The sequence below is a fragment of the Salvelinus fontinalis genome, chromosome 1 (assembly GCF_029448725.1).
Source record: "Salvelinus fontinalis isolate EN_2023a chromosome 1, ASM2944872v1, whole genome shotgun sequence".
NCBI classification, from domain to species: domain Eukaryota; kingdom Metazoa; phylum Chordata; class Actinopteri; order Salmoniformes; family Salmonidae; genus Salvelinus; species Salvelinus fontinalis.
Genome location: NC_074665.1, coordinates 52221925 through 52243892, shown reverse-complemented (window position 1 = coordinate 52243892; position 21968 = coordinate 52221925). Strand labels below are relative to the sequence as shown.

At 41.5% G+C, this 21968-nt stretch overlaps 2 protein-coding genes across 2 annotated transcripts; one reads left to right on the top strand and one right to left on the bottom strand.

The window, feature by feature from the left end:
* Positions 1–5727: 5727 nt before the first annotated feature.
* LOC129857501 (alpha-2A adrenergic receptor-like) lies at positions 5728–8087 on the bottom strand. Its single transcript, XM_055925828.1, has one exon. The coding sequence runs from the start codon at positions 7375–7377 to the stop codon at positions 6106–6108; it is 1272 nt and encodes a 423-aa protein (XP_055781803.1). The 5' UTR covers positions 7378–8087; the 3' UTR covers positions 5728–6105.
* A 2681-nt stretch (positions 8088–10768) lies between these two features.
* Positions 10769–21854, top strand: LOC129857494 (survival of motor neuron-related-splicing factor 30-like). Its single transcript, XM_055925817.1, has 6 exons — positions 10769–10934; positions 15356–15475; positions 15623–15765; positions 16079–16234; positions 16377–16530; positions 21005–21854. Exons 2-6 carry the CDS (start codon positions 15356–15358, stop codon positions 21140–21142), a joined length of 711 nt encoding a protein of 236 aa, XP_055781792.1. The 5' UTR covers positions 10769–10934; the 3' UTR covers positions 21143–21854.
* Positions 21855–21968: the final 114 nt, after the last annotated feature.

The window sequence follows — 21968 nt, the reverse complement described above, 5'->3', positions numbered from 1 at the left end:
ACTCTGAACTGGTTTTGACCTTTTGCCTGTCCACGACCATTCTCTTGCCTACCCCTTTTGGATTATTAAGAAATATCAAAGACTCAAACCATCTGCCTCCTGTGTCTGCATCTGGGTCTCGCCTTGTGCCCTTATATATACTGAGTGTACAAAACATAATATTCAGTTGCACCCCCTTTTTGCCCTCAGCACACATTCAATTCATCAGGGCATGGACTCTACAAGGTGTTAAAAGCATTCCAGAGGGCTGCTGGCCCATGTAGACTCCAATGCTTCCCACAGTTGTGTCAAGTTGGGTGGTGGATTGTTCTTGATACACAGGGGAAACTGTTGAGTGTGAAAAACCCAGCAGCGTTGCTGTTCTTGACACCCTCAAACCGGTGCGCCTGGTACCTACTACCATACCCGGTTCAAAAGCACTTAAATCTTTTGTCTTGCCCATTCATCCTCTCAATTGCACACATAAACAATCCATGTCTCTATTGTCTCAATGCTTAACAATCCTTCTTTAACATGTCCTCCCCTTCAACTACTCTGATTGAAGCAGATTTAAAAGGTGACATCAATAAGGGATCATGGCTGTCACCTGGATTAACCTGGTCAGTCTATGTCATGGAAAGAGCAGGTGTTCTTAATGTTTTGTACACTCAGTGTATGTCACATTATGGCATCTGTGAGCGCACGGGCAGTGCCATTGAGGCTATCTCCATTGTGGCCATCTCCATATTTTTCTACTACATCTAGTTGGCAAACGGAAAGGGTGCATACTGCCAGCTAATGTTGTTCAAACATGTATAAAGCCAAGGTTTGTGATTTACTGCCACCTACAGGAATGTTTGCTCACGAGTACCACAGTATGAGTCATAATACCCATAAAACCTACACAGGGTAGTGTGTACTGCCCAGTACATCACTGGGGCCAAGCTTCCTGCCATCCAGGACCTCTATACCTGTGTCAGAGGAAGGCCCTAAAAATTGACAAAGACTCCAGCCACCATAGTCATAGACTGTTCTCTCTGCTCCCACACGGCAAGCGGGACCTGAGCGCCATGTCTAGGTCCAAAAGACTTCTTAACAGCTTCTACCCCCATGCTATAAGACTGCTGAACAGCTAATCAAATGGCTACCTGGGAATTTGCATTGACCCCCCCCCCCCCTTTTTTTTTACACCGCTGCTACTCGCTGTTTATTATCTATGCATAGTCACTTTACCCCTACCTACATGTAGACATTACCTCGACTAACCTGAACCCCCGCACATTGACTCTGTACCGGTACCCTCTGTATATAGCCTCGTTATTGTTATTTTATTGTTTCTCTTTTATTTTTTACTTCAGCGCATGTGACAAATACAATTTAATTTGATTTAGTAGTGCTCTTTTTCATTCTATCAAGCAGTCACACAGCAGAGAAGCAGATGGATGAGCACTTCAATAGTAGAAACTATGCTTGGCAGCTCATTTGCAGATTGGACTATCCAATTCCCAATACCGTAATGCTACCTAATATACTGTATGCATTGGTTCTATGTAGAACTGTCCCCTGAGGTGGGTGCTGTGCTGCAGAGATAAAAAATATAATTAACCATTGTATCACATTCAGATAAAATCTGAAGGGAATGCCAAGATACAAACATTAAGTTCTTCAACTTACTATGCTATTACAGTGGTAGAATTTTTTATCTCCACTGTGTATAATAAGTTTGTCATCAATGAGGTAGAGGCGTAGAAAATGGTTAATGTACCATATGTTATATCTGCTAAATCTCAAGAATATTGGAAATGAACTCTAGTACATAAACACACAATCAACGTGCTGTTGCTATTTCATTAATTTTGGCAGTGATACGGTACTGTTTGGCAATAGAGGTACTTTTGCTGTATGTCCTTACATTAAAACAAATACTGCAATAGCCCCAACACAATATAGCCTATCCTACTGCATACAAAGAAAAGACTGAAATGAATAAATCTATGTGCCCATCAAATCAAATGTACACTAATCTACTTATGTGCACTCAAGGATCAGGAATCATCTCTTTTCAGAGATGGTCCATAGATGAGTATTTGATTTTTCAATATTTTCGGTATTTTCAATTCATTATCAATATTTTTTTATTCATGATATATATTGGCACAACTCTGCTCAGTGTATACAACAATGTGTATTGGCTTAATTAAGCCTTCATCAGGGTGTCCGAAACTCTGATGAAGGCGTGAGCCGATATATGTTGGTGTATTTTATTTTTTAAATTGCTTGGCCCACACATGAAGTGTTTTTTAACTTTCAAACTCACACAAGTGCCTCAAATTTCTCTTTAGCTTTTCTAGTACTATTCCCCGCCAAGAGCACCTGTACTTGTTTTGGAATACCTAAAGCGCTCCTGCTACTTATTTTTCTTCTGCTCAGTATATGCTGATGATAATCCACCTCTCTTCTCATGGCATTCATATCAATATGTTGACCTTTCCAAGCCATTTCAATTATGATAGCAGCTACACTTTGTTTTGGTCTTGCAGGTTCTTTGTTTGATTCGATACACTGCTTTACCCTCTCAGTATTCCTGGCATGTGTTCTGACACTTTTTGCCTTGGTTTCATACTTTTTCAAAATTTTACAGGCGCTCCTCCCCTAAACCTGTTCAGTATTGTGTTTGACCCTCTCCTCAGTGCGTGAAACCCCCTCCAGCACTGACTACACCAGCAATGTTTCAGACACAGTACAGTCGACTTTTCCAGAATCACTGTGACTTAATGTGGCTTAGGGAGTTAAATGGGGAGAGGCAGACTTGAGATCAATGTGAAAATCGTGGGAACTACTGCCATACACAGCTTATAAAGCATACAAGCCTGGGTGTCATAGCCATAAATTGCGGCCCTGTTCGAGGGAAATAAATAATTGACGGAAACCCAGAAGAAAAAGTGTATGTGTGTGAAAGTGTGGCAATGAGGATAGTGCTACAGTGCTAGCGTAACCAGGAAGAATAAAAACTCAGTGTTGAAATTATGCTAAATCAAAGTGATTTTAGGTTAAAAGGCCATAATTGTTTTGCAAATACATGTTTAAAAGAGCATAACTTATCTGTGATGACCGCATTACTTTTATCAACTGTAGGAAGAACTGCTTCATCTAGTCAAAGGTTCAACAAATACTGTCTTTGTTTCCACAATTTCCTCTTACTACTTTGAGCAATTGAGATTAATATACATGCATTCACATTCAACCTTTTTATTATCTGTTAAAAACTGCTCAACCAAAACGTTTAATTGTAATGTATGCACAGCTGGCAATGCATGGCACATGCCTTCATTATTCTCCTGGTTGTTATTTTGATTAAAAGAACTAAGAACATCCAGAAGCTAAACACGATGAATGCTAATGACTTCGGATATATTCCATATCCTCTGCAGATTTTGGGAAGTCAAGCAAATTACATCTTTAGAGGATCTGAGTTTCTCAGGCAACATATTCATTATGTCTCTCCATCTGTCTCTCGCTCTCTCTCTCCTGCCCTCTCCCTTGGTCCTTTACTCTGATAGGAGGCAATCTATTGTGTTAACTGAATGGGCTTTTAACATTAGAGGCAAAAAAGTCATGAGTGATCCATTTCCTGCAGATCTGACACCTGCCTCAGGAGGATGATGATGGAGGATGATGGAACAGAATGGGGAGAGGGGTGCAAACTACAGACTACACAAATCTTCCCTCTAATCTGATGGGAAAGTGTGACCACTTCCGTTTCAAATGTGTTTTTGTTTTTAATGGTCTTCAAGCGCAAAACGCACAAAAACAGTAGCTATATCCCAATGCAATGTCACAATATGATGACAAATTACATTGAAACAATGTTGATTCAACCAGTTTGTGCCCAGTGGGTTTTGTTGTGTACATTTGACATGTCAGATGGTTCGTGGGAATCCATCAAAGATGGGTCTAGAGTTTAACATCTGCGGTGACTGGTGAGTAATAGTTGTTGTATTTTAAGACTGGCTACATGGCTAAACCCAAGTATGTGTACCACAGGAATGTTAAACAGCAGAACTGCTGTAGCTGAGGCATATTCTATCTATTGGAATAAGAAAGGACTGTTGGAGCTGAGTTATGATAATCCCTAATGGTGTGTATTTTACTGTGTGCCTTCCTTCACTGGCAAAAACATTCAAATGAAATAACACATATTTAAACTGATAATGAGAATGCCACCATAATTCTGTTGTACAGTATAACACTAGAAGAACCAGTGCAAACGGATTTCAAAGGGAAAAACATTGACTAGGCTCTAATGTTTCCACAGAAGAAAAGATAATCCTAATCAAAGAAACTGTCTGACGTCAAGGCCGGCCTAAATAAGTCTGTGAATATTACATCACAATGCAATTACACGCACCTTAATGTTTGGAGTGCAGGGCCAATAACATTTGGCTCTTGATATGTTTCTTGTTTGACTTGGGGGAAGGATTTAATGATATCTGCAACTGTAGCATTATCATTTCTGCTGAGCTGAACTGAGCTGTGTTCAATATTGTTGTGCCAGCCATTACCTTGTAGGCATACTTTCCCTCTCATTTCATTTGCATTGTTCTCACTGGTAGTTTGGTGGGGGGAGGCTCTTTGAAGGCAATGCAATTTGTTTTAATGAGAGTTTCATCACCCACTTGAGAGAAGACGATGAAACACAAGGAGATAATGGCTCCTCAGAATACACTTATGTTCCAATGGCCCTCCTGAATAGGGCTTTATGTAATGTTCATGTTCATGTTGATTCTCTGCCATTTCGTGTTGATTTCAGTGCTATATTCCCCTGCTCGTGTTCATAATATGTCATTCTCAAATAAGTTTTTATACAAAGGCTTATTTCATACAGAGACCATTTCTAGTCCGATTAGCCTGATGAGCAACAGAACATGTTGTGTGATGAATTTATGGAGAGTTCCACAGCATGTTGCATAATTCTCACTTATGTGATAATGTAAGCAGAACAATTACTGTTATAGTATGGGAAACCCGTTTTATTTCAGTCACATCGATAAGGCGATAGAGTTCCTCTATTGTTTTTTCAAGATCCCTGAAATGGTGGCGATAAAGTAAATGCAAGACCCCAGAAAGAGGGAAGTGAAGGCAACTGCATGCACATTTTGATTTATGAGCAATAGAGTTAATTTTGCTATGGCTCATCGACAGGGGTTGCAGTGACTCATGTGCATCACTAACATAATTAACTTCTCTCTGATGGCAGAAATCCAACATCCATCACTTAATGTACTGTTTAACTTTAAAAAAGTGATAACCTCTTTTTCTTTTGTGTGCATCATGAATATTGGCAGGCTGTGCGTGAAAGATTATAAAAAAGAATACACTGTATACAGTATACACCATAAAATCTGTTGATCGTGGGTGGATTATTGGCATGGTGTTTCTTCTCTACTGATAAGGACACGGTAGATGATTCAGTTTATCTTGCCCTGTGGGAACCCAGGTTATCTCTTTCTGTTGGATCCTCTGGGTCTGTGCCTCTGTGCAATATGGTACATGAAGGAAACGCAGTTGTGGTTGAAACATGATTGTCCTTATTCAATAAGTAGAATGCAATGAAAACGATTAGAGTGCAGTGTTGTAAGTTTGAGTATTTGTTTTCTGGAACATTTACTTAATGTACAACAATACCCCTAAAACTCAATGGGTACCCCAACGAACATACACTGATAGAACATACTGTAAAATTGAATACACGTTTAAATATGTTTATTCATTATACATACATATGCTCCTTGTTAATCTGCACAGCTAATCGATTATGCATGACTGAATTATAGCCTACATAATAACATTAAGCATCCTCCATGGAGATACAAGCCAGCTGCCTCACTACATAAGCATGAAGTAATAAACATGGAATGTCAAATACATGTAAATGTATGTGGTGGGATTAAAGATTGTAATGATCTCAAAACTGTTGTACATTGACACACGTGTACAAAATTGATGAAACAAGTATTTCCCAATAGGTATATTTTCTTTCCATGAGAAACTGTACATGACTCCAACTTGTAAACAATTAAATCTGTATTCAGACAAGAAACAGTAGCTAGTCCAAAACAAGTATATTCATAGCCCTCGTCTATCCTTCTTGCAAAGGATTTTTTTGAAAGACCTCCTAAAGTCATTGTTGAAAATAGTGTAAATGACTGGATTCAGCGAGCTATTGCAGTATCCGAACCAGAAGAAGAAATTGAACAATGTCTCAGGGACACAGCAGGACTCACATATGGCGGTGAGTGTGTACGTGAAGAAGAAGGGGAACCAGCAGACAACAAACACTCCCATGACCACAGCCAGAACAAAGGTGAAGCGCTTCTCTCTGTTCTGCCTTCCTTTCCACCGGCTCACTTTCACACACTGGTGTGCATCATAATCTTTAGGGGACGGGTCTTCTAGTTTCACCTGACTCACTTTGGTCTTTCCCTTTCTCAGCTTCATTTTGATGGAGCACTGGTTCTCATTCCCATCAGACGAGGAGCACTCTTCCTCCACGTCGATTCCATTGACCTCCTCACCCTCCTCCCCTCCATCTCTACGTCCTTCTCTGTTCCTTCTCTCCAGGGGGTCCTGCTGAACTAAGCCATACTGACTTTTATCTGGATTATTGTTTTCCCTTCTCCTTTCACCCGCAGGGGCCCTAGTTCTATTCTTTGCAACCTGGTAAATTCGAACGTACACCAGAATCATGATCACACAGGGGGCGAAGAATGAGGCGGTGCTGGAGAATATGATGTACCACTTCTCCTCATTGATCTTACATGTGGGACCCTCCTCTTTGGCTCCTTCCTTCTCCATTGAAATGAGAGGTGGGAATGATATAATAGCAGCCAGCACCCACACGAATAAAACTATACATTTGATCCTGCGTGGTGTCCTTTTCGAGTTGTACTCAATGGCTTGAGTGACTGACCAGTATCTGTCCAGACTTATGGCACACAGATGCGTGATGGACGAGGTGCAGAACAGAACATCCAGGGCCAGGTATATCTCACACCACACTTGACCAAAGTACCAATATCCCATCAGTTCATTAGCCAGAGAAAAGGGCATCACCAGAGTGGCCACTAGAATGTCTGCACATGCTAAGGACACTAAAAACAAGTTCTGAGGGGCTCTTAGGGCCCGGCTGGTGAACACAGCAATGACCACTAGGACATTACCGAACACTGTGAGAAGAATAAGGATACCCACCAGTATTGTCAGAGGCACAGAAGTCTGCACAGTATAAGGGAGCCTGCCAGGCAAAGTCTTGTTGCTGTTGGTCAAGTTATCACACCCCATAAGGATGAAGCTGGGGTCCTTACAAGATAAGTCAACCAATCCACTATTATGGCACATTCGTTAATTAAGCGTCCCACAATAACGTAGCCTTTAATTTTTGCCCACTGGGGAGAATGTCATATCAACAATCTCACATACAAATGATCTCAAAATGTGGTTTTACTCCTTTTTTTTCCAGCATCCAAAAACGTAGTTTTCTCCATTTACACATTCAGGAAAAAAGTGGTAATTCGTTATCCTCTGCCTTCGAGCTTCAAACACTTAAAATTGTCCCACGTTGTGCATGGAATAGCATCGACAGGATTATATTTCTCTACCACTGAAACAGTAGTTGGTGAAGCAGATATGTATGTGGCAGAGGAGGGGATTGCCGCTTTTTATATGGTGTTGAGCCTCATCTCCCTAGTCAGTATATCTTAGTGGGAATAATGGGCGGGGTCCAATTACTATCGGAGCTACAGAAGAGTTTCATTGTTGCTTTCCCAATTGTACATTGACAAAATACCTTGTCATTCCAAATATTCTGCAGATATATCTATATATTTTGTATTTTGTGACTATGTCTAGGCTAGTGTTTATTAATGAACCACATGAGATATTAGTAATCTTATTTCATAATCTCAGGTAGCCTAGTTGTTGAGCCAGTAACCAAAAGGTCGCTGGTTCCAATATATACCTTTTTTAAATGTAACCTTTATTTTAACAGGGAAGACATATTGAGACCTGGGTCACTTTTACAAATGCACCCTGTATATACAACGCAAATATACACATTGAACCCAAACTATATATATATATATATATATATATATATATATATATATATATATATATATATATATATATACACAGTGCTTTCGGAAAGTATTCAGATACTTCACTTTTTCTACATTTTTTTAAGTTACAGCCTCATTCTAAAATGTATTACATTTTTCCCCCCTCATCAACCTACACACCATACCCCATAATGACAAAGCGAAAATAGGTTTTTAGACATTTTTGCTAATTTATTCAAAACAAAAAACTAAATGCCTTGGGGATGCTGTGGGGATGTTTTTCATCAGCAGGGACTGGAAGACTAGTCAGGATCGAGGGAAAGATGAACAGAGCCAAGTAAAGACATATCCTTGATGAAAACCTGCTTCAGAGCGAAGGTTAATCTTCCAACAGGACAACGGCCCTAAGCACACAGCCAAGACAACGCAGAAGTGGCTTCGGGACAAGTCTTTCAAGGTCCTTGAGTCGGCCTGCCATAACCTGGACTTGAACCCGATCAAACATCTCTGGAGAGACCTGAAAAATAGCTGTGCAGCAACACTCCCCATCCAACCTGACAGAGCTTGAGAGGATCTGCAGAAAAGAATGGAAGAATCTCCCCAAATACAGGTGTGCCAAGCTTGTAGCGTCATACTCAAGAAGACTCAAGGCTGTAATCACTGCCGAAGGTGCTTCAACAAAGTACTGAGTAAAGGGTCTGAAAACGTATGTAAATATGATAAACGTGTCTAAAAACCTGTTTTTGCTTTGCGATTATGGGGTATTGTGTGTAGATTCAAAAACTATTGAATACATTTTAGAATAAGGCTGTAACGTAACAAAATGTGGAAAAAGTCAAGGGGTCTGAATACTCTCCGAATGCACTGTATATACACATTAAAATACAAAAACACAGTCATGGGAAGCACAAATAAACCATCACAAATCACCCAGAAAAACAGTTACATTACTCCACAAATAAGTCACCAATCAATACTTGAAATTTCCTGAAAGGACACCAGAACATTAAGATGAAATGCATTTTGAATTTTGTTCCAGTAATACGGTGCATTAAAACTAAAAGCAGATTTACCTGGCTCGGCGGAGACGCTAGGAACCTTGAGTTAATCCAAGATTCCCAGAGCCAACTAGGTGAAAGATCTGTTGATTTTCCCTTGAGCAAGGCACTTAACCCTAATGGCTCCTGCAAGGCTCTCTGGATAAGAGCGTCTTGTAAATGACTTATTTTCATGTTAAAAAAAATGGTAATGACAGCAAGTAGCCTAAGTTAATTGCTGCAAACAGTAGGCCTAAATAATAGCTTCATATATTATTATGCACTCTAATCTACTCCAATTTCAGAGCACTCTCTTCTGAGTGTGCCAAGAGCACAGAATAACTGATTCATTTACGAAGGTGCAACACCCATTGAATATGACTTGTGTCAGTAAACCATTCTCCTCAGCCAGAGCGTCCAGTGTGCGCTCTGAACACTATGAGAGCAAAACACTCTGAATTTATGAACAGACAATCTGACAATGCTCTGAATTTACTTTACGTAACAGACACACTGGAGGCAATTTACGAACACATCCTTATATGACTTGTTGAAGACATACTGACGGCTCTTATTTAATGATGCGTTTGTAAATTCATTCTGGCTATCTACTGTGACTTTAGAGTACTCTCGTCTAAGTGTGCCACAGTGCAGGATAACTTATGAATTTACGAACCTGCAACACTGGACAAATATGACCGGTGTCAGTAAACGTTGGCAAAAAAACAGCACAGTTAACACCAACGCTCTAGATAACATGAAAACAGCCTAACCAGCTCTGCTAGTGGAGTAAAATGGTCAGAGTAAGGTGCTCTCTCATTTGTTTCTGGAGGTAGCTACTAGCAAGCTAGCCAAATTTAGCCAGTTAGATTGGGTGCTCCTGGAGCGAAACACTCTGAATCTACAAATGGACAATCTGACAATGCTCTGAATTTACAAACGGACAATCTGGCAACGCTCTGAATTCCTAACGCCCAGAGCGCACTCTGGCACTCCAAATGGAAGTTACGAATGCACCCAACATATTATAGAATAACTGTGCTTTCGTAAATTCACTCTGGCTATCTACTCCGACTTCTGAGCACTCTTGTCTGAATGTGCCATAGCGCAGAATAACTGATGAATTTACATACACACAACACCGCTGAATATGATCGGTGTCCATAGTCAGCAAAAAAAAAAAAACGTCATTCAGCTGCGGTTACAGTCACCAATGCTCTAGGTAAAATGAAAACAGCCTGACCACCTCTGCTAGTGTAAGTACAATGGTCAGCGTGAGGTGTTCTCTCGTTGTGTTGCTCATTTGTGTCTGGACGTAGCTAGCAAGCTAGCCAAATTTAGCCGACTGCCGTTGTGAGGTCAGAACGCTCTGATCAACCCTACTCCTCCACCAGAGCGTCCAGTGTGTACACCGAGAGTGAATCACTCTTAATTTACGAACGGGAAAAGATTGAATTTACGACCAACCCAGAGCGCACTCTGACACACTGGAGACAATTTACGAACACACCCTATGAGTTACAGTCAGAGTTAACCTTTTACAGTGAATTCGTTAGAGTGTCGATTCAAATACCAATTGTCCATTTTAAGTACCATGGACAGAATTTATTGGGATAAAGCCCCATCTGCTGACAAAGAGCGATATTACACTTTGGCAGACTACTATCGCGAGAATAACATGTTATAAGAAATAATCGACATTTCCGGTTTATTTTTAAGATATTTATTTTTGCTGATTTCTGAGAACCTATTTCAGTAAAATCTGAATATCCTTATTTATTCAGTTGAAACATACAGAAAGGTAAGATTATTAATGAACATTTAGCCGTTTTAAATGTGTTTTCTTTTGCAAAAATGTCACTGTGTTGTGATGATGGCCTACAAATTAACTAACGTTAGCTATCTAGCGGTAACGTTAGTTAGCTGACATTCTTGCTAGCGATGCCTATTTGAAATGTATTTGAAAGTTGATAACTAGATTTGATACCTATCAGAGTAAGAAAATAAAGAGAACTAACGTTAGTTACCTGAGAAACGAGTGCTGTAAATGTGTTAACCCTCCACCGAAATTTAACTAGTTACGCCAGATAGCCAATTAAGCTAACTAGCCAGCTGGAATTTGTGTAGCTACACATGGCCAAAAGTATGCAGACACCCCTTCAAATTAGTTTATTCGACTATTTCAGCCACACCCGTTGCTGACCGGCGTATAAAATCGAGCACACAGCCATGCAATCTCCACAGTCAAACATTGTCAGTAGCCCATACTGAAGAGCTCAGTGACTGTAAAATGGCATAGTCATTGGATGCCACCTTTCCAACAAGTCAGATTGTAAAAGTTCTACCCTGCTAGAGCTGCCCCGGTCAACTGTAAGTGCTGTTATTGTGAAGTGGAAACATCTGAGAGCAACAGACGAGAAGTGGTAGGCCACACAAACTCACATAATGGGAGTGCTGAAGTGCGTAACACCTAAAAGTCATCTGTCTTCGGTTGCAACACTCTACCGAAGCAACATCAGCACAAAAACTGTTAATGAAATGGGTCTCCATGGCCAAGCAGCTGCACACAAGCCTAAGATCACCATGTGCAATGCCAAGCCTTGGCTGGAGTGGTCTAAAGCTCGCCACCATTGGACTCTGGAGCAGTGGGAACTTGTTCACTGGAGTGAGGAATCTTGCTTCGCCTTCTGGCAGTCTGACGGACAAATCTGGGTTTGGCGGATGCCAGGAGAGTGCTACCTGCCTGACTGGAAAGTTTGGTGGAGGAGGAATAATGGTCTGGCGCTGTTTTTCATAGTTCGTGTGAGGCCCCTTAGTTCCGGTGAAGGGAAATTTTAACGCTACAGCATACAATGATCTTTTAGACTATTCTGTGCTTCCAACATTGTGGCAACAGTTTGGGGAAGGCCCTTTCCTATATCAAATCTTATTTGTCACATGTGCCAAATACAACAGGCCTTACCATTAAATGCTTCCTTACAAGCCCATAACCAACAATGCAGTTCGAGAAATAAAGTAAAATAATCAAGTCAAAAAGTATCACAAGAAAATTACATAACAATAATGAGGCTATATACAGGGGGTACCGGTACAGAGTCAATATGCAGGGGTACAGGTTAATCGAGGTAATTTGTGACTATGCATAGATGTAATGTGACTATGCATCAATGTAAATTGTCTGGGTGAACATTTGATTAATTGTTCACCAGTCTAATTGCTTGGGAGTAGAAACTGTTAAGGAGCCTTTTGATCCTAGACTTAGCGTCTTGTTACTGCTTGCTGGGCGGTAGTGGAGAGAATAATCACTTGGGTGACTGGAGTCTTTGATGATTTTTTTGGGCCTTCCTCTGATACCCATTGCCTAGTATGTAGGTCCTGGATGTTAGGAAGCTTGTCCCCAGTGATGTACTGGGCTGTACTCACTACCATCTAGCGCCTTTACGTTCAGATGCCGAGGAGTTGCCATATCAGGCGGTGATGCAACAGGTCAGGATGCTCTCGATGGTGCAGCTGTAGAACCTTTTGAGGATCTGGGGACCCATTCCAAATCTTCTCAGGCCTGAGTGGGAAAAGGTGTTGTCGTGCCCTCTTCACAACTGCCTTGGTGTGTTTGGACCATGATAGTTTGTTGGTGATGTGGAGACCAAGGACTTTGAAACTCTCGACACGTTCCACTTCAGTCTCGTCGATGTTCGGCCCTCGACGCGTTCCACTTCATTCTCGTCCATGTTAATGGGGGCCTGTTCGGCCCTCCTTTTCTTATATTCCACAATCAGCTCCTTTGTCTGTATCACATTGAGGGAGAGGTTGTTGTCCTCGCACCACACTGCCAGGTCTCTGACCTCCTCCCTATAGGCTGTCTCATCGTTGTCGGTGATCAGGCCTACCACTGTTGTCGTCAGCAAAGTTGATGGTGTTGGGAGTCGTGCTTGGCTATGCAGTTGTGGGTGAACAGGGATTACAGGACTAAGCGTGGACCCCTGAGAGGCCCCAGTGTTGCGGAGCAGCTTGGCAGATGTGTTGTTGCCTAACCTTACCACCTGGGGCTGCCCGTCAGGAAGTCCAGGATCCAGTTGCAAAGTGAGGTGTTTAGTCCCAGGGTCTTTAGCTTGATGAGCTTTGTAGGCACTATGGTGTTGAACGCTGAGCTGTAGTCAATGAACAGCATTCTCACATAGGTATTCCCTTTGTCCAGGTGGGAAAGGGCTGTTTATCTGTTGGGGCGGTATGCGAATTGTAGTGGGTCTAGGGTTTCTGGGTTGATGGTGTTGATGTGAGCCATGACCAGCCTATCAAAGCACTTCATATCTACTGAGGGCTATGGGGCGGTAATCATTTAGGCATGTTACCTTCGCTTTCTTTGGTACAGGGACTATGGTGGTCTGTTTGAAACATGTAGGTGTTACAGACTCAGTCAGGGAGAGGTTGACGATGTCAGTGAAGACACTTGCCAGTTGGCCCGCGCATATCTTGGTAATCCGTCTGGCCCTGCAGCTTCATGGATGTTGACCTGCTTAAAGGTCTTGCTCACATTTGCTACGGACAGCTTGATCACACAGCTAGTATGAAAGCTAAACAGATTTTATCCACAGAGCCCTTTTGCCCTTTGTTAGGTAACGTAACAGTTAGAGGTCGGCCGATTTCACATTTTCATAATAATCGGTAATCGGCCTTTTTGGACGCCGATTATGGCCGATTACATTGCAATCCATGAGGAAACTGTGGCAGGCTGGCCACCTGTTACGTGAGTGCAGCGTCAAAAGGACCTTGTGGCTGCAAGAAGCCAAGATACTTTGCTAGCTAGCATTAAACTTATCTTATAAAAAAAACAATCAATCTTCACATAATCACTAGTTAACTACACATGGTTGATGATATTACTAAGTTAACTAGCTTGTCCTGCGTTGCATATAATCAATGCGCTGCCTGTTAATTTATCATCGAATCACAGCCTACTTCAACTTCGCCAAACAGGTGATGATTTAACAAAAGCGCATTCGTGAAAAAAGCACAGTCGTTGCACAAATGTCTGACCATAAACATCAATGCCTTTTCTTAAAGTCAATACACAGAAGTATATTTTTTAAACCTGCATATTTAGTTAAAAGAAATTCATGTTAGTAGGCAATATTAACTAGGGAAATTGTCATGGTATATGCAACAGTTCGGGCCACCTGGATCGTTGTGAACTATGTGACCGTAATTCATTTGCCAGAATTGTACATAATTATGACATAACATTGAAGGTTGTGTAATGTAACAGCAATATTTAGACTTGGGGTTGCCACCTGTTCGATAAAATACGGAACGGTTCTGTATTTCACTGAAAGAATAAATGTATTGTTTCCGTTTTTGACCATATTATTTTTTATTTTTTATAGTTTCCGTTTTTGACCATATTAATGACCTAAGGCTCATATTTCTGTGTGTTTATTATATTATAATTAAGTCTTTGATTTGATATTTGATAGAGCAGTCTGACTGAGCAATGGTAGGTAGCAGCAGGCTCGTAAGCATTCATTGAAACAGCACTTTACTGCGTTTGCCAGCAGCTCTTAGCAATGCTTGAAGCACAGCGCTGTTTATGACTTCAAGCCTATCAACTCCCGAGATTAGGCTGGCAATACTAAAGTGCCTATAAGAACATCCAATAGTCAAAGGTATATGAAATACAAATGGTATAAAGAGAAATAGTTGACATGTTATAATTCCTAAAATAACTACAACCTAAAACTATTTAACTGGGTGTATTGAAGAACTGGGAATATTGAGCCACCAGCTTTCATATGTTCTCATGTTCTGAGCAAGGAACTTAAACGTTAGCTTTTTTACATGGCACATATTGCACTTTTACTTTCTTCTCCAACACTGTTTTTGCATTATTTAAACCAAATTGAACATGTTTCATTATTTATTTTAGACTAAATATATGTAATTTATGTATTATATTAAGTTAAAATAAAAGTGTTCATTCAGTATTGTTGTAATTGTCATTATTACAAATATATATTATATTATTACAAATATCAGCTTTTTTTGGTCCTCCAATAATCGGTATCGGCGGTGAAAAATCATAATCGGTCGACCTCTAGTAACAATTCTCTATGATGTGCAACACTTAATGATGTTATTAGGCTATGTGTGCTTGTTATTTGCTACCATTGCTTTGTTTCAATTGTATCGTTTTACCCCCCTGCCCTCTCTTTCATTGTGAATTTTCAGATGTCAGAGGATTTGTTGAAACAGTTGGGCAGCTACAAAGCACAGTTGCAACAAGTGGAAGCCGCCTTATCAACCGACCCTGAAAATGAAGACCTTCTCAAATTACAGAAAGACTTATCGGTAACTAGTCAGCCATCTGTCACCTGTATTGGCCATGAACATTTGAGATTTTACATCATTAAGTGTCAATATGTTTCTTAGTCTGTCTGTTGTCTAATGTGATTATTATCCAGGAATTGAATGACCTCAATTACGTATCCTTCACAGGAAGTCATAGACTTAACAAAAGACCTCCTGACGTCGCAGCCCTCCGAAGGTACTGCTAGTGCCAACAGCTCAGATGCAGCCCCCCTGAAACATAGGTGGAGCGTTGGGGACAGGTGTATGACTGCGTGGAGTAAGGATGGACAGTGAGTATCACCCAGAAGCTCCTCAGTCCATAGTCAACCTGAATATTCAACTGTTTCGTTACCAATTTTACAATGTCGTCTTTGTTCGTCTTGCTTGCACATATAGGGTCTTGACTTCATTTGACCTACACTATTCAGATGTATTTGTTCAGTGAAGCAGTGGTATACATGACAAGACTATTTTGCAAGAAGGGCCTAGCCCATGAATAAGAACAATAACAGAAACTCTTAGAATCTGTAATTCTTTATAATTGTGTAGAAGGGCTTGAGTCTTGCTTGTACTCACCTGCTTACAGCCGGGATTCTTTGACAGGGTGTATGAAGCTGAGATTGAGGAGATAGATGGTGAGAATGGCACGGCGGCCATCACATTCTCCGGCTACGGGAACGCAGAGGTGGTGCCACTGCAGAACCTCAAGCCTGCCGAGGAGGGCAAGCACTCTGAGGATGACGGGAAATCCAAGTCTAGGTAGGAGAGACGGCGAATATGTTAATTAAATAGGTCCTGTGTTGGGTCAGGAGTTTCACTTGTTTCCAGTTCTTGATGTCCAGAAGAGTCCATGGCTGATCTAAAATGTACATTTTGTGTTTGGGTGTGTGCGCCATGACAGGAAGGAGCAGATAGCAGACCAGAGGGAGTACAAGAAGAAGAAGGCCCAGAAGAAGGTGCTGAGGATGAAGGAGCTGGAACAGGAGCGAGAAGACCAGAAATCCAAGTGGCAGAGTTTTAACAACAAGGCCTATAACAAGAACAAGAAAGGACAGGTATATTCATCTACTTTACACACTAGAAATGCCGGGCCCTGAGCCAATAACATCCTAACAGTCTAATAAATACATTTCATACATTCTATTGCAAAAATAGTGCTTTGGTTGTATTTATGAAGATCTTAGGTAACATTGGAATATGCATCCCCCCCCCCCCCCCCCCAAAGAATACAAAAGCATTTTCATTAGTTTGTTCTAAATCAAATCAAAGGTTATTGGTCGCATTCACATATTTAGCATATGTTATTGAGGGTGTAGCGAAATACAGTGCAGTAATAGCTAACAATACACAATAATACACACAAATCGAAATAGTAAAAGAATGGAATTAAGCAATATTAGGAAGAGCAATGCTGTAGTGTTAGTGGTTATGGGATGAAGAGACAATATGGATAGAATATGTAGTACATCTGAAGAATAGTATATGTACAGCAATAGTTAAATAGGATAGGCCTTGACTAGAATACAGTATATACATATGAAGTGGGTAAAACAGTATGTAAACATTTTTTTAAATGACCAGTGTTCCATGACTATGTACAAAGGGCAGCAGCCTCTAAGGTGCATGGTAGAGTGCCCAGGTGGTAGCCGTCTAGTGATGGTGACTAAAAATAAAGTTTTTCCAGTCTCTCAGCCCCAGCTTTGATGCACCTGTACTGACCTTGCCTTCTGGATGGTAACGGGGTGAACAGGCCATGGCTTGGTTGGCTGAGGTCCTTGATGATTTCCTTGGTCTTTCTGTGACACCGGGTGCTGTAAATGTCCTGGAGCGCAGGTAGTGTGCCCCTGGTGCTCTATTTGGTAGACTGCATACCAGACGGTGATCTCATGGTGCATTTGTAAAAGTTTGTGAGGATCTTAGGGGCCAAGCCAAATTTCTTCAGCCGCCTGAAGAAATTCACCACACTATCTGTGTGGACCATTTCAGATTGTCAGTGACGTGTACGCCGAGGAACTTGAAGCTTTTCACCTCCTCCACTGTGGCCCCGTGGATGGGGGCGTGCTCCCTCTGCTATCTCCTGAAGTCCACGATCAGCTCCTTCGTTTTGTTGAAGGGAGGATATTTTCCTGGCACCACTCCGCCAGGGCCCTCACCTCCTCCCTGTATGCTGTCTTGTATTTGTTGGTAATCAGGCCTACCACTGGTGTGTCGTCAACTTGATTTTTGAGTTGGAACAGGAGGGGGCTGAGTACGCACCCTTGTGGAGGCCCTGGTGTTGAGGATCAGTGTAGTGGCAATGTTGTTGCCTACCTTCACCACCTGGGGGCTGCCTGTCAAAGTCCAGGACCCAGTTGCACAGGGTGGGGTACAGACCCAGGGCCCCGAGCTTAATGATGAGCTTGGAGGGTACTATGTTGTTGAATGCTGAGCTGTAGTTTATGAACAGCATTCTTACATAGGTATTCCTCTTGTCCAGATGGGATAGGGCAGTGTGCAGTGCGATGGTGATTGCGTCATCTGTGGGTCTATTGGGGCGATATGCAAATTGCAGTGGGTCTAGGGTGTTGGTTAAGGTGGGGATATGATCCTTAACTAGCCTCTCTAAGCACTTCAAGATGACAGAAGTGAGTGCAGCGGGGTAATAATCATTTAGTTACCTTTGCTTTCTTGGTAACAAGAACAATGGTGGACGTCTTGAAGCAAGTGGAGACAACAGACTGGGATAGGGAGATATTGAATATGTCTGTAAACATTCCAGCCAGCTGGTCTGTGCATGCTCTGTGGACGCGGCTAGGGATGCCGCCTGGGCCAGCAGCCTTGCGAGGGTTAACATGCTTAAATGTCTTACTCACATCGGCCATGGAGAACGAGAGCTCACAGTCCACAGGAGCAGTGGTGACCCACTGTGTTTCCCTCGAAGCGGGTGAAGAAGGTGTTTAGCATGTACGGGAGCAAGACGTCAGTGTCTTGCCATCTAACCACGGTTTTTGGTTTGAATAGGTTTTAATTGTCAGTGGGAACAACATGCCCTATACACTTCCTGACGGACTCAGTCACTGTGTCAATGTTATTCTCAGAGACAACCTGGAACATATCCCAGTCCATGTGATCAAAACAATCTTGAAGCATGGATTCTGATTGGTCAGACTAGCATTGAACAGACCTTACCACTGGTACTTCCTGTTTGAGTTTCTGCCTATAGGAAGGGAGGAGCAGGATGTAGGTGTGATCTGATTTGCCGAAGGGAGGGTGGGGCAGGACTTGTAGCTTACCCCGAAGGGAGAGTAGCAATGGTCGATAGTTTTTGAAGCACGATTGGAGTGGGCGACGTGTTGATAGAACTTTGCTAGTGTTTTCCTCAGATTCGCTTTATAAATGCAGCTACAATAAATGCGGTCTCAGGATATGCGGTTTCCAGTTTGCACAAAGTCCAGTGCAGTTCCTTGAGAGCCATCATGGTATCGGCTTGAGGGGGAATATACACGGCTGTGACGATGACCGAAGAGAATTCTCTCAGGAGGTAATGCGGTCGGCATTTGATTGAGGTATTCTAGGTCGGGTGAACAAACAGACTTGAGTTCCTGTACATTAAAAACGAAAACACAAACACCACAATTCAGTGGTATATCCATCGCAAAGAAATCAATTTTTTTTGGCATGTCTGAAAGGTCCAATGCAGCCGTTTTTACCTCCAATGTCAAATAATTAATTAACGATATTACTGTGATTTCAGTTAAAATTGTCAAAAATAGTGTCTTAGCAAAGGGCAATTTCTCAAGAAAGAATTTTGCTAGGTATGTCTGAGTGGGAGGGGAACACTAGAAATGAGCTGTTATTGGCAGAGAGGTTTGGAACTCTTTCGTATTGGTTGATTAACTCATTTACTGCCTGTTGATGTCACCAGGCAGGCCAAAACTCCATCCCACCAAAACAATCTGAAATTTCAGGTGGTCTTTTCAAACAGCTCTTACGCTAAAAGGGCATTATGATTTTCACAGTATTATTCCATCCTCATAGTTCAGAAATGTATATAAAACAAAGGAAAAGCACTTTTGACTGCACTGGGCCTTTAAGATCCTAAGACAATGCATTTTAAAAGAACAGAATAGCATATTTTAAGTGTCATGTCATTGCATGTCATTGCTTTGTAGCCTAGGCAATATGTTGCAGGGAGTGCTCACATGTTGAAAGCATGGATTTCTAGTTATTCATGGGAAAAGTTATCTTTAGAAATACAGCCCATCCACTCAAATTTGAGTTTTGTGAAAAGTTTTTTTTTTTTTAAAGCATAGATATGCTCTCTGATGGGTAATATTAATCTGAGCTGCATGAACCTCTCTGTAAGATTTGGAAAAGTAGCTTTTTGGTAAGCTCTGTTCTCTTTGTCAATTACACATTTCTCGCTGTTCATCAGTTTCTTCTTTGACAATTGATAATATGGTCACCCATCAGACTTCTGTCAATTTAATCTTGTCTTTAGGTTACATCCAGGCTGTATCACAACCGGCCATGATTGGGAGTCCCATAGGGCGGCACACAATTGTCCGTGTTTGGCCGGTGTAGGTCGTCATTGTAAATAAGAATTTGTTCTTAACTGACTTGCCTAGTTAAGTAAAATAAAATGTCTGTGTGAAGTTGGTTTAGCTGTAGTTTCGATGGGCTATAATCAGATGGGCAGCGAACTCTCATGTGAAGGAAGGGCAGGGGAGAAAGTGACATGTCTTCCATTTTCTCCCCAATTTTTCGTGGTATCCAATCGCTAGTAATTACTACCTTGTCTCATCGCTACAACTCCCGTACGGGCTCGGGAGAGACGAAGGTCGAAAGCCATGCGTCCTCCGAAGCACAACCCAACCAGCCGTACTGCTTCTTAACACAGCGCGCCTCCAACCCGGAAGCCAGCCGCACCAATGTGTCGGAGGAAACACCGTGTACCTGGCCCCCTTGGCTGGCGCGCACTGCGCCCGGCCCGCCACAGGAGTCGCTGGAGCGCGATGAGACAAGGATATCCCTACCGGCCAAACCCTCCCTACCCCGGACGACGCTATGCCAATTGTGCGTCGCCCCACGGACCTCCCGGTCGCGGCCGGCTGCGACAGAGCCTGGGCGTGAACCCAGAGACTCTGGTGGCGCAGTTAGCACTGCGATGCAGTGCCCTAGACCACTGCGCCACCCGGGAGGCCCCTTCCAAAGACTTCTTATAACACGATCGGTTTGTAATCAAAATTCTAACAACGTCATTGTGTTGAATATTCCTAAATAAGTCTATTTAAGGATGGAGGGGGACATGACTTAAAAAATTGCAGAGGTATTACCATCTTAAATTCATATGAAATCAAAATGACTGTGCGCTTCGTGTTAAACGAAGTAACTTTTCAAATGTTATTTGCACATTTTCAGCTGTTGCTTTTTCGCAGGAGAAGTATGATCATATGTACCATTATATGGTTTTATATTGTTTATGTTGTCATTTATCTTTTTATGTTTAGAGATGTAACAATTTACTGAGATTTCCATTGTCTGTTGCAGGTGAAGAGGAGTATATTTGCATCGCCGGAGAGTGTAGACGGAAAGGTGGGAGTAGGAACATGTGGCATTGCAGACAAACCTATGACCACGTATCACGACACATCCAAATATAACGTCAGGCATCTAATGCCACAGTGACCGAACATTTTATCTTGGTGTAAAAGTATCCTATTGTATAGTAGCAAGATCATTGCTTACCGTTGTGTTTTTATGGTTTGGGTTACCCCAGTAAAGGAGATTTGAAACAAATTGCTTGCTCGCCATTGGTTGTCTCATTGGGAAATTGTCCTTACCAGTATATCACATAGAACAGCAGAATTCTTAATAAAATAAATGACCACTGTAATGGAGTTGCAGCACAAATAATGGTTGTGGTGAAATGAGTCTGGGTTGCTGTGTCCTTCTGAATGCAACAAAGGCCAAAAAACTATTTCCATGTTTTCAATGTTAAATCTATAATAAATATGTATCAGGTTGAACTAGACTATAATATACATTTTTACAATTTAGTAATAAGACCCTTTTTTTAAAGCAAGTCATAAAGCTAATTTTACATCTCAGTTTTGTACATTTACAGGGAAACAAATAGTGTTTTTTGTTTAGAGGTAAGATGTTCCTCTCATTTTTCCCTGAACTTGGGCCTTAACTTAAGTCTGAAGAATGTTTCATATTGGTACTGAATGTTGTTTAACACAGGTCCTCCAGATGGCACTAATGTATTTTTTACCATCTTTGTTCTGTGATGTATGTCAATGACCTTATGCCACTGCTGGTGATATAAGCTTTTTTTTAAAAATTTAAATCAGGGATAAGTTGTGGATTCTCCTATTAAACCTTCATGTTTGTGTGATTTATTGTGAGGTTGTGTCTATGGTGCTTGTGCATAAGTGTGCAATCTGCAGATCTAAATGTTTTGTATAGAGAATACATGATTTCAATCATGAAGAGTATGTATCTTATAGCT